This window comes from Electrona antarctica, assembly GCF_951216825.1.
Source record: "Electrona antarctica genome assembly, chromosome: 8".
Lineage (NCBI taxonomy): Eukaryota > Metazoa > Chordata > Actinopteri > Myctophiformes > Myctophidae > Electrona > Electrona antarctica.
Genome location: NC_136789.1, coordinates 13,848,802 through 13,864,697, shown reverse-complemented (window position 1 = coordinate 13,864,697; position 15,896 = coordinate 13,848,802). Strand labels below are relative to the sequence as shown.

Genomic DNA, 15,896 nt, shown 5'->3' with positions numbered 1-15,896 from the left:
TGTAGGTAGAGGACATGGAAAGGTTAATGCATGGATCAAAGTCCCTTGGACTCACCACAACTCACAACACCTGTGTTCAAATCAAGTAACATTTAAAAACAACAAAAGTTGAATAGTACTATAAAATCACTTCAGCGATGATCATTTCTAAATAAGTAAGTATTGTATTTGTAACTAACTAAGTCATTAATTAACACAGATAAATAAAAGGTATGAAATACACAAACACACTTTTAGGGACACTCCATTAGCTGCCAGCATCAACAACGAGGGTGATAGACACACAGTTTAGGAAGAGCCTGTGGCTATAGCGGCTTGGTTATGATGTAACCAAGTTGTAAAATATCGAATGGGTCCATCCCTCGGAGAGTTCACCATAATCTGTGTGCCCGGCTGCGTTGCTGTGCACTCAGTGCACCCACCGCTTGGTTAATAATTGGATCTGACGCTAAGCCTGTTGGTTGGTAAAGCTGGCTTGCGTGACCATCAGTACAGTATTTGCAGTCGTGTGCGTCACCGAATGAGACAGTGCTGCTGGAACAGACGGAGGGGAAAGGACCGCAGCAAGAAAGAATGAGGCCCGATAGAGCACCTTGCATTGCTTTTTGAAGGAAAGTGATTTCTTACAGGAGTACAGGAGTGGACCGTTGTCTCCCTATTTCAGTCAAGTGGATCCTTGTTTTCGGCCCAGCGAAGATGAGTTGTATTCCAGCATCACACAGGTAAGGCCTCTACACAGACTAAAGTGAAATGTATAACATATATATGTTACACTGTATGAAGTGGCTAACGTGGCCGGGACTGTTACCCCTGCGACACGACCTGAATACGTGTAGGCCTACAGGACCACACATTAGTGTATAACGGTACCTCTGTGCTTTAAGCAAACTGTTAATCAAGTGTAGTATAGCCCCAATATGAGCACTTTATTATAATATATATACAGTATACTCATAATTGGATTTACACCTGCCATAGAAATGCAGTGATTGGGTTAATTGTGAATGCAAAAAAAAAGAAACAGTGGCCGTAAAGCCTTGTTCAAGACCCATGACAGGTCCATCCATGTTCTCTGCATACCAGTGGCCTGGCCCATTGACTAACTCATCACATACTTTTTATAGAGAGAAAATATTTATTTCCAAACAAAATTCTGCCACTGGCGGTAAAATGGTTAATTTGTATGAATTATATTCTACCCCATCATCGTATACTTTCTCTTCCCTCCCTCCTCCATTCTTAGAAGATGAGGAGTCACTAGTTCCTCAAGTCTATTATCTCATTAAGTTCTTACTTGCGGATTAGTGCATTGTTGAAACTCTTGCCTGCTCCCTAAATTGAACCCCTTTTGCGTTAACATGTGCTTGAGCACGTCTTGGCTTAACCTCAGTTACCTCACACACAGCCTTCCGCAGCATCTGCGGAAAGCTTGGATTTTATTTTCTGTTCAGTAGGTTATTCCTATCCAGTCCAGAGCCTGTCTATAATATGTGGTCATTTTCACATGCACGCACTGAGACCGTTACTTTCCATACTCTTGGCCTAATGTAAGGCACAACGTTTTGGTGCATAGTTTTATAGGCTCGGTTTGAGTTTGTAATCCCTCTTGAGAGGTTTCTCTCTGGTCACGTATTTTTACAAGCCTTTCTTTTACATCTGTGAATTTGGCAAGGTTGTACAATCGGTAAGCAGCTAAGTAGAGAGTGCATCGGTTACAGCATTACATTGTAATCGAGGAACATGCGACACGTGACACATTTAATTTGCCCTTGCAGTGGGATCACAGCTCTGAACCCAGCCGACTCAGCCATGGAAGAGAATCCAAGAAGAGGGAGCAGAGTCTACCAGGTGCATTATTAACGAACACGTCCATTTTGCACGAATGCACATCACACTACTCTGTCCCACTGAGATGCATGCGTGGTGGGCTCGCACGAACATTTGGCTTAACCCATACTGACCTGCGGCCCAGGGGTCATTCCCCTGCTATGTTGTCAAAATATTTTCTTTTGCCACGGCCATACAACATGAGTGGACAATAAACACATAACAGGTCTGAGTTATGGGGGTCCTTTGCAAATAAAACATTTGAGAACTACTAGTACTACTGTGGAATATGCCATAGTGTCCTAGTAAACCAGTGTCATACATACTGTATTCTGAAGAAAACCTGGAGACTGACATTCGGTAATTGGGTCTCATGATCAAAATAAGAACATTATAAAATGATGTGTAAAAGAGAAAACCAAACATTTGCCACGGACAAGGACAGGTCTTTGCCACAGACACATTTGTCCGTGTACAGACATATTGATGACCCCTTCTGCGGCCGATTCTACAAATGCCTTCTAAATCAGTAGTTCACAAATCTTTGTCCCAAGGACCTCCAAAATGATATGTATTTGGCCGCCCCATCTGAAAATGTTTTGTACCAGGGACCCCAGAAGAGCAGTTTTGTGTTTCAAACATTTCAAGACAACACTTTCAAGAAAATGTGAAAATGGCAGATGTTGACGTGCTGCGAACTTGTACATGTGCTATTTTTGAGAACCACTGTTCTAAATCCTATAAGATTTTTCTGAAAAACACATGCGTATGTTGCTATATATATGCGTATGTATTTTGCTAATATATATATATATACCAGCCGAATTCTTTCCTTTATGACGCACTTGTTTATATATATAGCCAAAATCTAGAATGATATAGATGCTTTCCCGGTTTGAATGGGAAATTAACTCCTTCTGGTCTGGGGTCGCATCCCCCCTGTCAGTGTCATCATCAATGTCCATTAATCACCTCTCTCCTCCTTCCATCCAGCTCTTCCCTGAGACCCCGACGGAGAAGGACTCGGACAGCTCGTTCAGCGAGGACATCATGTACCACCGGGACCGCCTGCCCTCCATCGTGCTGGAGCCCACTGATCAGCACGAGGGCGAGGACCCCCGGTGGCCCTCGCAGGTCCGCATGGGCCATGACGAGGCCGAGGGGTCCTCGGGGCAGACCCCAGACTCTCCAGCGAGGGAACAGCTGGGCAAGGCGGGAGAGGATCAAAGGTATAAGAACCTCACAGCAAAATCATCATGAGTGCACATGTAAGCTATGCAAGGGTCACAGTGAGAGTGAGTGGGATTATTTTTATATATTCAATTCAATTTCATTAAAGTGGCAAATCACATGGGGCACATGCCACATATAGGCTTTGGTCTGACAGCACGTCACGTGTTCCAGTCCCGTTCATGACGACCTTTGCTGGGTGTCTCTCCCCTTCTCTTTCTCCCTCTTTCCTGTCCGTCTTCACTGTAACTATCAACTATCACTGTAACTATCAACTACCACATTGATAATCTGGTTAAAAAACTACGTCAGAAAATTGGCTTCCTATACAGAAATAAAGCAAATTTTCCCAGGATCTGTAGAAAACGTATTATTGAAGCCACATTTCTATCCGTACTGGACTATGGAGACATAATCTATCGTCATGCAGCTGCCTCCACACTCAAGCCACTGGACTAAGTTTACCACTCGGCTCTGAGGTTTATTACTGGAGACAGCTACGATACTCATCACTGTACCCTATATGATAATGTGGGCTGGTCTTCTCTGACTGAAAGACACAATAATCATGTTACATCAGAAACCTAGTCGCATTGTAACTCGCTCCAGTGATTGGCTAGGCCTTCTGGTCCCTTTTTGCCAACTCTGAACTTGGAATGGCTGCTTTCAGCATCGGTGCACCTGATTCTTGGAATATCTTGCAACAAGAACTTAAACTTAATACCCTGGCATCAATTGGCAAAAACAAATCTTAAAAAATAAAAATAAAAAAGTGTCAAATCACAAGACTTGTATTTGAAACCTCCTCAAAGAACTCAAAGTCTGCGGACACCACTGTTTTATAGAGCTGTCTGTCCCGCTCCACTCAATTTCAAATTCAAATGTGATGATTCAAATGAGTCAATGACTAAAGGCCGACATCCAAGTCCTGAGTGAGCTATCGGGCAAACAGCAGATAATAATCAAGGGTTTGCAGCCAATATTCTATTCTTTTTTTTTTTTTTTTTTAAGATATTTTTTTGCGGCTTACGCCTTTTTATTGGTTTTTGAAGGGACAGACAGTAGGCTGACAGGAAATGGGAGAGAGATGGGGGAAGACATGCAGTAAAGGCCGTGTCGGGCTCGGGAGTCGAACCCGCGGCACACTGCGACTGGATTACCAGTCGGGTGCCCAGGCGGTTACGCCACCGCCTGGGCCCCAATATTCTATTCTAACTATTACATTAGTAGGCCCTTACAAGGGCACTAAACGGCTTCTTCGTCCAATTTAGAGTTCATGTGTACAATTTGAACCAATACAGGGCATACTATTATTGTTGGGGCTCGGATAACATGACATTTTTCTCCCTGAGGGTAACGCCATTTGGTTTGGGTTAATGTTGGTTTGTAATTGTACACGTGTTTCTATGGACCATGAGTCTGCAAAACAAAGACATTCATTCATGCATTCATTAATTCATAGAAGTACAAAACAAAAGCTACAGTCTGCATTTATAGTACAGTACTCTTGAGATGCATGCTGCTATGTGAGTAGGCCTAATAAATGGTAAATGGTGCATTTATATAGCGCTTTACATAGATTGTGCATTACATTCACCCATTCACACACACATTCATACACCGATGGCGGCGGAAACCATGCAAGGCACCAACCAGCACATCAGGAGCAATTAGGGGGTCCAGTGTCTTGCTCAAGGACACTTAGACACTGACTCTGGGGGAGTCCGGGTTCGAACTGGCAACCTTGCGGTTACCATCCAGCCACTCTACCCCTGGCGGCGGTGCCCTAATACTTCAACATGAACATATTTATTCAGAGAACTATGCTCGCCAGTTCCGTTGGAGCGTTACATTGTCCATGCCGGCTGAGTATGTACTCTATGCAGTGTGTAGGCTAATCTGTACTGTACAGGTACGTGGTGCTGGCACCTCAACATGTCTTTTGTCCTGCTTCAGGAAGGGTTCTCTGGGCCCAGCAGCACAGAAACAGGTGCCATTCGTACGGCTGACTCCACCCCCTTCTCCAACGAACGTGGAGTCTGCCCCGCCCAGCTGGAGGGCGGAGAAGAGCTGAGCTGAGCCGAGCCGGGACAAGCACAGCATGGGACCGTATCTCTGTCTAAAGCCTGATTTATACTTGACTTGGTTAGTGTGCTTGAGTTGTGCTCGGTAAATAAATAGCAGATCTACAAGCTCTCAACGCGGCACGAATGTGGCACGTTGTGAGCTTGTGTGTCTGCTGTTCACGGCATGCAACAGGAGCATACAACTAAGGGTTAATCAGGCTTATAAACCGTTTCATATCGGACTATGCCAAAGAAATGACAGAGCGTATAGAAACATGACGTTTGCACAGGAAAATAATGATCAGGAAGTCTAACAAATCATTATTTTCTGTTCCTTTCTTTAAAGAAAAGTGCTTAATTATAACAAACTGTTATTTTCTGTTCGTTTCTTTAAAGAAATGGCTGTATTATTTGTATCTGTTTGTCAAAAGGAAATCAAATGTGGTGATTCAACCTATTACTTCTCAAAGTACAGATGTACGGACAGCATAAAGCAGGAAAAACTAAAGAGGTGTACTGTAAAAGACTTCCCACCATGAATTCTTTCCTTTATGACGCACTTGTTGCCCCTTAATGAACATTGATGAACGAGAATCGGGCCCCAGTTTACTAAACAGGAGCATTTGAGTCTGGCCCGGGACCAAAATATCTGTTATGGCTATTAGCGTAATGCTAGTCCCTTCTGTGTCATGGAACACGAAGGTCACAATGTTACTGGGCTTTACTGAGACGAGAGCCTCACAACATTATTGCCACACAGAGAGAGAGAGAGATGTTCAAGTTGTGGTTTGCTTAAGACAAAGGGAATGAATAATTTGTTAGGAGGACACTCTGTATACGATGGGATATTGTATGCCATGGGACTGTTTACAGTGAACATCAATGTTGATTGGTGCCTGCAGCCATTTAAAAAATGTCTGAGCGAGCACAGTTGTTTGAAACGCTAAATTATAGGATGATGCCTTTGGCGGGGAGAAGAAAACTGATAAATCAGCACACTAATATTTTCGTGGTCCTCTCAAAAAGCATAAATAGTATATTATGAACAATTATTTCCCCTTACAAATGTGTTATATATATTTATTTTTTTAATGTGACAGCAATAATTTCAAGCATACTTTAAAGCATCAGCATTTTGATCATTGAGAATAGTAAGAGCTATAGACCAATCTATGTAAATGAAAGTTATCAGCATTGTGTTAAAACTGGTAAAGCACCTTGTTTGAAAATTTTATTTCAATGGTGAAATTCAGTCAGATTGGATGAGTTATGCTCATCTTAAAGAATAAAGCTATAATTACTTCCACTGCACTTGCTAATCCCTGTTTTTTGACTGCCTCACTTCCTGAGTAGCGCAGACACACACACACACACACACACACACACACACACTGTGTGTGTGTGTTCTTACATTAAACTGCAACATACTGTAAGGCATATTTTGAGTAGGAACTGAATTCAAGCTTAATATTGGCTGTCTGGGCTATTTTTGTACCGCTTTCAACATGGATTCAAATCAGATTTATTAACATGCAAAAATAATGAAACTTTTTTAAAATGACCAGTGTTTTGGCATTAATCGCAGTTGAGACGAATAACAGTTTAAGTCCACACTATCCATAATGTATACATGATGGATATGATGGACAGCTAGGCCTGGAGGGATCAGAATACAATTTGGACTTAAACTGTTATTCGTCTCAACTGCTCGACAGAGTAGACTTGTGATATTTAACACTGTAATCATCCCTGCAACTGGAACACTTTTTGGACTATTGACTTGGCTCACTTCTCTTGTTTGTGGTGATTGATGGCTTGACATGTCCGTGGCTATTAATTCCAGTGAGGCCTTAAACGATGTAGCTATAAACTAACACAGAAATGGCATATCGGGTTACTTGTAATTACAGTCCACGTCCTCCAGGGAGCAGAATGATCAAACACAGCACCACTCAACTCGTGTGAAGGAGTTTGGCTTCATGTTTCATCATGGCACACTTTATTTGGACTTTTTGGTGGCATTTCTTTCTTAAGCTTTCTGGTTGTTGATCAATCCATTAGATGAGTTACAGTCATCATAAGTTAATTCATTTGACTGATGTTGTACTTTTCCACTACAATTATCTGAAAACATTAGTTAGTAGTTCCTTTTTCGATTTTGATTTAAAACAAATACAAAACATGCATTATCCACTTTAGTCATACTTCTCGACCTATACAAGCTTGCGACACGTTGCAACTTGTGTGCTTGTAGATCTGCTTTTTTCCAAAGATTCCTTCGAAAGATTCCTACAAGCTCACAAACGTTGCTTTGAGCAGCACCGTGAGCTTGTAGATCGGCTATTTTCATTACTACCTAAAACATTAGTTTTCTAATTTATGATTTTTCTTTGATTTCTTCATGCAATTACTGAGAAAAAGCATCTTCGGATTTGTTTGTAAAACTTTAAAAAACAAAACAAATATTTATGTTTTGAAATGATAATTAACAACAAAATGTAAGAAGAAGAAATAAAGGCACCCATACAAATGGATCCGCTGCGACCCACAAATGGGTCACGACCCGGAGTTTGGGAACCGGGGCTGTAAAGGCCGTCAACGTGGGCAGCTGTCAGGGAGTGGGGTGATGTTTCCCAGGGACTCTGTCTGTCTGTCTGTCTGTCTGTCTGTCTGTCTGTCTCTGTTCCATTATTCAGACATCAGACCCATAGTCGCCATTTTCATTGTTGCTCCTCCCCAGCTTTCCATTAATCAAATGTTCATAATAATTTGCTCCGTCTCATGATGATTGGACTGGAACTGGATTGGAAATGTTGTTTATGCCACTAAGCAAGGTAGTTAAAACTAAGATTAGGTATTGATTTAAATCAGTGGTTTTCAACCAGTCGTCCGGGAACCACCAGTGGTCCTTGAGGGGGTTCCAGGTGGTCCCCGGCTAAATGATGGAGAGTTGGTAACCCAATGGACCCATATATCTTTACATATCCTTCCATTTGGTTTCATTTTATTCTCAAGAGTTAAACTATTGTTAAACAAGAAGTCTACACAATTAGGGAATGTAGAAGAATTTTGATCGTTTGCCTGTCATCTCCTACCTAGAGCATGAAATTGTGGACAAAATCATATCCAACGACAACAAAATAAGTTTTGGGTCTGCAAGGCTAAATCTCATCAAAGGTCCATGGCCCAAATGCCGAATAAAAACTGGGTCTTGATATGAAAAGAGTTGAAAACCACTGATTTTAAATCAATAACCACCTTAACCGACTCTTTGAGTCTACGCCAGTCATCAAATAATTGCTTAGGAATGTGACAAAAACAAACAAACAAACAAAAATCTCCCATGAATTCAAGGCTTCAGGGGGTGTGTAATTGATAGAAAATAAGTCATTTTTTGGGTGAACTACTTCTTTGAGATCACAATCAAGCTTGCACTGCAGTTAATAAACGTGGTATTAATTAGTTTATTGATTTGGCTGTTACATTAATAAGATAATGCTAGTCAGTATGATAAAATATACTGAGAAGTAATGCAATTGCAACAGGCCATAATATTCCCAAGCTAGCAATCAAGATGAGAAGATGAGCACAGCTATCCTCGTAAATAATGTCGTGCCGTCTTATCTATAATATAACCATGAATGCCCTTTGAAGTCTTTTTAATAGTCCGTTGCTGATGTTTCTTAGAAATGAATGCACTAGGAAACTACTTTCGTGTTATGAGGACAACTGGATATTTATACCTATCGTTTTGGGCATATCATGTTATTCTAGGATTGGCTGATAAAGTCATCAAATTACAGCAATCTTTATTCTTTACGCAGACTGATGTATGGACAGACAGACAGACAGACAGACAGACAGACAGACAGACAGACAGACAGACAGACAGACAGACAGACAGACAGACAGACAGGAAGCTACCAGAAGTGTACTTTATGTCCTGTAGTGTCTCTCTATACTGTACGTACAGTACAGTACATACCAGTGGTGGAAAAGGTACTCACATTTTTTACTTGAGTAAAACTATCAATACTGCAATGTAGAAAAATACTCTGTTACAAGTAAAAGTCCGGGATTCAAAATGTACTTATTATTTACAAAGTATTGCTATCAAAATGTATACTAAGTACCAAAGGTAGAAAGTACTCTTTATGCAGAATGTCTCATTTCAATCTTTTGAAAATAGCAGATCTACAAGCTCACAATGTGTTGCATCGCGACGCATTGTGTGCGCTTCGATCGGCTATTGTCAAATGGCCGAAATGTAATGTTTTGTAATAATAATCAAAATCTACAAGGTAACTATAGTAACTCAAGTTTTCAAATGTAGTGTACGAAAAGTACACTACAAAAGTAGTGGAGTAGAAGGAAAAGTATTGGACATTGGACATTGGAATTGCTCAAGTACAGTATAAATACCTCAAGTACAGTACTTAAGTAAATCGACTTGGTGACGTTCCACCACTGCCTGTACTGTGTCTCTATACCGTACATATCGTCCAGTTGGTAACCAATTGGACCCTTATAGATCTTTAACTCTTGAGAGTGTAAAATTAAACCAAATGGACCCATACAGGTCCATTTGGTTTCATTTCACGCTCTCAAGAGTTACATTATTGTTAAACATCTGCATTACTTAATTTTCAAGAAGTCTGCACAATTAGAGAATGTATAGAAGAATTGTTTATTTTGATCAACAGCATGGAATTGTGTCATGTGTCAACGATAACAAAATATTCTTTAGTTTTGGGTCTGAGAGGCTAAGTGTCATCAAATGGTGGTCTGACGTGGCTCAAATGGTGGTCTGACGTGGCTCAAATGGTGGTCTGACGTGGCTCAAATGGTGGTCTGACGTGGCTCAAATGGTGGTCTGACGTGGCTCAAATGCAGGATAATGGGCCTTGATGTGAAAATGGTTGAAAACCACCGCAATAGAGCATGAGAAGTGGACAGTGTTAGACTGGGAAGCCGTGGAACAAAGAGAAAGAGAGCAGCCAGAATAATATATAAGGGGAACATAGCGGGGCCGCGCCTATACAAGGCCTGCTGCTTTGTGAGGACACACCAGTGAAAGTGCAGGGTGCATCCAAAGAGGAGGAATGTGAGGGGAAACTGAGTCCCGATAAAAAATAAATAAATAAAAACATATCAGAGAAGACGGAGGGGGAACAAAATAGGGCAATCACTGTATATCCCCCAAGTGCCAAAAATAAAAGCTCCTCTGTCTCCCCTCTCAGCCTGCTTCTCTCAACATCACCGTCCGGCTCCCTCGTTCTAATCAAAGCCAGATGTGTGTGCACGAGGCCTTCATTCAGCCTGCTTTTTTTTCTTTCTTTTTTTTTACCCCCTCTCAGTCGATTCTCTGTTTCTCTTTCTCGGTGAGGGTTTCCTCGTTGGCTTCTCTGAGACCCCCCTCCTCCCCTTCTCTCTCCTCCTCTCTCCCACTCTCCTCTCTTCTCTTTCTTTCCTTAGCTCGCCGGCAAGCAGGAAATACTCTAGGTTCCTGGCCCTGAAGCCAACATGTTTCTTTCTAACTGCTAACAGATGGAGGGATGAGGACGGACGGACGGAGGGAGACAGACAGACAGCCAGGGAGTGGATGGAGGCTAGGGAAATGCGCACACACACACACACACACACACACACACACACACACACACACACACACACACACACACACACACACACACACACACACTCAAAGAAAAGAAGAAAAGGAAAGAGAGACAGAAAAGTATATCTATGAAAGAGACTTCTTTCTTCAATGCACATGCATTGCTCTCTCTCTTTCTCTCTCTCTCTCTCTCTCTCCCTCTCTCTCTCTCTCTCTCTCTCTCTCCCTCTCCCTCCTCAATAGGTCACAAAGGCCCAGACAGTAAGGCGGCTGGTGTGGATCTCATCCTTCAAGCCTTCTTTTTAAACGTGTCTCACATAATAATCCATTCATACTCTCCTTTTCTGCTCTTTTCTTATTTTTTTCTCTCTCTTCCTTGCTTAGCTAGAAGTGAAAATGTATGCCATACACACAGTGACCTAATCTCAAATATCAACCATGTCTCATACTCGTCTCATGCAGGCCCACTCGAGATTCCGCTCGACTGTGGGTCAATGTCTAGATGTGCTTTTGGCATGGTGAAACCGAGTCCTCGCGCTCACTAGGAGCATATGGTCTGTTCATTAACTGGCTGAACCACAAGGCAGACCTATTATTATTACTTTTATTGTTATTACTAGTAGTATTGCAGGCCAAGAGAAATACGAGGGTGTATATAGGACCTGCAGATTCAGACCAATGAATTGCTCATTTGTTTTTCTTTGGTATCTTCTCCATAACTATGTAACCACGGTTTGTAATTCATGACCCTGGCACTGATTTCCTCTGAGAAAGCAGTTCACAAGTGGTGTAACATAACTAAGTACATTTACTTAAGTACTGTACTTAAGTACAATTTTGAGGTGTTTGTGCTTTCCAATCTCCAATACTTCTACTCCACTACATATCAGAACCAAAGATTGTGCTTTTACTCCACTACATTTATTTTACCGCTTTAGTTACGAGTTACTTTGTAAATTTGGATCATACACTAACTACTACAGTCCTATATACATTTCAGCCATTTGAAAATAGCCGATCTGCAAGCTCACAAGCTTGTAGATCTGCTATTTTCTAAATGTTTTTATACATTGAGAAAGCAGTTCACACGCACGCACGCATGCATGCACGCGCACAGCCCCACACACACACAGTCACACACACACACACACACACACACACACACACACACACACACACACACACACACACACACACACACACGCGCGCACACACACGCACGCACGCAATGACTAAACCAACAAAATATGCAGACGATGATGGTGAATTTTAACCACTATAAGCTCTGCTTATGCATTGTCATCCGGGGGTGCTTTGTGAAAACCTGCAAGCTCACAACATATTGCGACACGTGAGCTTGTATTTTCACAACTTGTGAAAATCTTGAAAAATGTAACATTTTTGTAAAGGCATTTTGAAAACCTTTGCCAATAAAGACATGCTGCCAGGTTGAACGTATAAATGTGATGCATGGCTCAGGGTAGTGGTGGCTACCTCATTGGTGACATTACATAATATGTCCGGAACGGATCTGACTGTGACAACACGGCTGTAATCCCTCCTCCTCATATTGAAAAAGAGAAAAACATACATATAGGACAAGACAAAGAAGACTAGACTAGGACAACAGAACTCGGTCACACAGTCAGTCTGTCTGTCAGTCAGTCACAAGGGATTAGAAACTAACACACACAACCCCTCATACCCGAAACTCTTGCTGCCATACTTCTCAATCACTCACCGCCATCATCAACACTTGTAGCTGCTGCTGTGTGCGTTGTGTCACTGTGTGTGGTCTCTCTGGTGGTGTGTGGGGACAGCACCTGGGCTTGCCTTTTGGTAACACCTTGGATGGTATATATATATATATATATATATATATACACAGTTTCTCATTCGCAGCCATGGGGTTGCAAAATGGACCCTTGTGGGTCTGTAACTCTGACAGTGTAAGGATGGAACCAAATGGTTAACCCTGAGGTCTTACGTCTTCTACAGTACAGATTGGCTTCCCAGAAATACAATAATAAAAAAGCTAACAAATGGTGAGTGAGTGTCTAAATGCATATCGAAATGGGGGTTTGAAATGAGAAATGAGAAACACTGGCATTCGTATAAAGCACTTTCCTCCATTACATGGTAGATTGCCAACTTACAGTCCCCTACATTTAACAGGAAAGTAAGATGGTAATCAAAAGTATTTACTAGTAAAGTACCCTTAAACCCTATACTTATTTGATCAGATTACCAAGGGCTCTATACTGGGTTGTCATTTATAGGAAAGGCACTTTAACAACAACAAGTCTTTGGCATTTTTATTGAATCAAAACATTGTATGCTGCATTTGGACAGGCAAAACTTGTATAAAAGAGAAGCTAACTGTAAGGTTGGCTTGTGCACCGTAATACTGTCAGTTAATGAAAGTGACCAATGTACAAATTAAATAAACTCTTTAAACAAGTAATTACTTGTTAGTCCACACATGTGTACAGTATTACAAACATAAAAACAAAACAAAGGAACAGGGGGGGGGGACTGTAATTTGTGGAATAACTGTATATACACTCAAGTACACTGTGTACAGTATGTTGTGACCTTGCCACCCATGTTAAAGAATGGTATGAATTCTGCTAACGTATAATCACATCTTTTGCTGAAGCTTTTACTAGAAAAACACCAAACGTTTCCTTGTGTGAAACCACGTGAAAACCATGTTTTCTGGCAACATTTAAACCCTGATTATTATTATTTTTTTCAGGAAATGAAAAATAATTTATTTTCAGGAAATGAAGAAAACCTTATATTTTGAAAACAAAGCAATACTGCCTCATCAAAGTTGGTGTTGTGATATTGTCAATTACTTCCATGAGAGGGGGAGAGGTGATGGAGTTAGTTTGCTTTAGCAGACAGTTTGAGGGTCCAATGGAGTTAAGAGCTTGTCCGAAGCACTTTTTACTACTTTTCATTGATTCAATATTTTCGAAAGAACACACAGACGTAAAGGGTGTTCAATAGCACTGATTTATGCAAAAAATAATAATCTAAAACCTCAAAAATGGAGTTAGGTGCTTTCCTTCCGACAGCAACGATATAGCAGATATACACTTCGTGCCGTGCTGCGAACTTGTACATTTTTGAAAAAAATTTGGGGGAAAAAAATGACGTGAGAACTACTGGTTCTAGAAAGCATTTTGTAAAATCAGCCTCAGGTCTTAATGATTTACCATGCATTTATTTCCACTGCTCAGGCTACTGTTACAAGCTGTATACAACTCCTCCTGCACTTTCTTCAATGTACAGACAGACTACATTCATACATAGTTTGATCCCACCAGTACAGACTACAGAGTGGCAGACCATACGCTTTAAAGGGCTGTTCAATAGTAATACAAAAAAAGCAGTCCTAGATTAGACTGGGATTGTCCATTAGATGGTTCAATTGATCACTGTCTTTTAAAGGTGACAACCATAACCTTTTAACATTTACAAGTATAAGCCAATAAAATAGGGAGTCACAGTTCACAGTAACATTAACCACTTAAGTCCTAATAGGCCTATACTTCATCATACGATGAATAGCAAAGAAAGTCGACACACGCTATAAGCATATAGAGCTGTCATTTTTGAAAATGTAGACATTTTGACTTATTTTGTTTTGGTCATAAGGGAAATCTCCCCTTATGACCAAAATTTAGATTTACAGGGGAGAGGGGCTATTCAAAAAAAGATAAGCAAGCTCACTTTGTGCTGCGAGCTTGTACATCTGCTATTTTTCAACCCACATCTTCTCTTCTGGGGGTCCCTGTCACAAAACATTTTCAGACGGAGCTGAGGGAGGTCCGCAGTCAAATACATATCATTTTGGGGGGTCCTTGGCACAAAAAGGTTTGTTTGAGAGGAACTGATTTACGTAGAAGGCATTTGTAGAATCGGCCTCAGGTCTTATAATGGACAAATGATGTCAAAAGAAAGGGGAGTTCCGCCATGCCTCAGGTGAAGGCCGGTGCGACACAGAAGCGGGACACACAACAGCACCCAATGTAGAAGAACACACACACACATGAGCAGCTGGGCACGGGTCATCGTCTTGCTGGCTTGTGGTGGACATTATTGTCAAAATTCCATTTTTGCCACGGACACAAAATGAGTATTACCAGAAACAAATAAAGAGATGGCACTGAATGTTCATAATAGGCCTGTCACAATGAGAGTGTACAAATATAAAACTTGCCATGGCCAAGCCCAAGTCTTTGCCACGGACACATTTGTCCATGTACGGACATATTGATGACCCTGCCCTGAGCTGGTGGAACTGTAAGCCTCTTTATGAAGGTGCTCAGTAAGCAGTAAGACGGACGTTTCGATGCTACTGCATCTTCCTCCAGAGGAAGACATGCAGTTGCACGGAAACGTCCCTCTTACTTCTTAGCACCTTAAACAAAGAGGCTTATTGTCCCAGCTGCTCCTGTGTGTGTGTGTGTGTGTGTGTGTGTGTGTGTGTGTGTGTGTGTGTGTGTGTGTGTGTGTGTGTTCCTCTTCTGATGATGATGTCATAAGGGCAGTGGTGGAAAGTAAGATTAAGTAACATACTAGTTACTCAAGTACTGTACTTAAGTAACATTATTAAAGTACTTTTAATATTTCAGATTTTTTTCTTTTGTCTTTTACTTCTACTTCACTACATCTCAGAGGCAAATATTGTACATTTTACTCCACTGCAATTATTTGAAAACTATAGTTACTATAGCTACTGGACTTGATTTTTATTATTATTACATAACACATTAACCACTTATATATATTTTGGCTATTCGAAAATAGCCAATCTACAAGCTCACTGTGATCTTGTAGATTGTCTATTTTTGTATTTAAAAAATAAATAAAATACTTGTGGTACTTTAGGCTATATTTTGATGCCAATACGTTTGTACTTTTACTCAGGTACATTTTGAATACAGGACTTTTACTTTCGATGAATTGAGTATAAAAGACCCCAATGGAAACGAGTCATAGGCCTTCTTGGGTTTGAAACCTCTTAGCAGCCCTTCTATTGAATGTACGTTACTGTATTTTTTCCTGCAACCTTTTAATAAAGTAAATTTAGCAGGTTGAGAGGTGTGAAATAGATGGGGGGGGGGGGGGGGGGGACGTGTAGC

The 15,896-nt window shown here is 41.1% G+C and overlaps 1 protein-coding gene across 1 annotated transcript; it reads left to right on the top strand.

Annotated features, from left to right (window-relative positions):
* The first annotated feature begins 166 nt into the window (after positions 1 to 166).
* LOC306927849 (uncharacterized protein) lies at positions 167 to 6,327 on the top strand. Its single transcript, XM_079507713.1, has 4 exons — positions 167 to 722; positions 1,776 to 1,848; positions 2,821 to 3,056; positions 5,014 to 6,327. Exons 1-4 carry the CDS (start codon positions 697 to 699, stop codon positions 5,129 to 5,131), a joined length of 453 nt encoding a protein of 150 aa, XP_079363839.1. The 5' UTR covers positions 167 to 696; the 3' UTR covers positions 5,132 to 6,327.
* Positions 6,328 to 15,896: the final 9,569 nt, after the last annotated feature.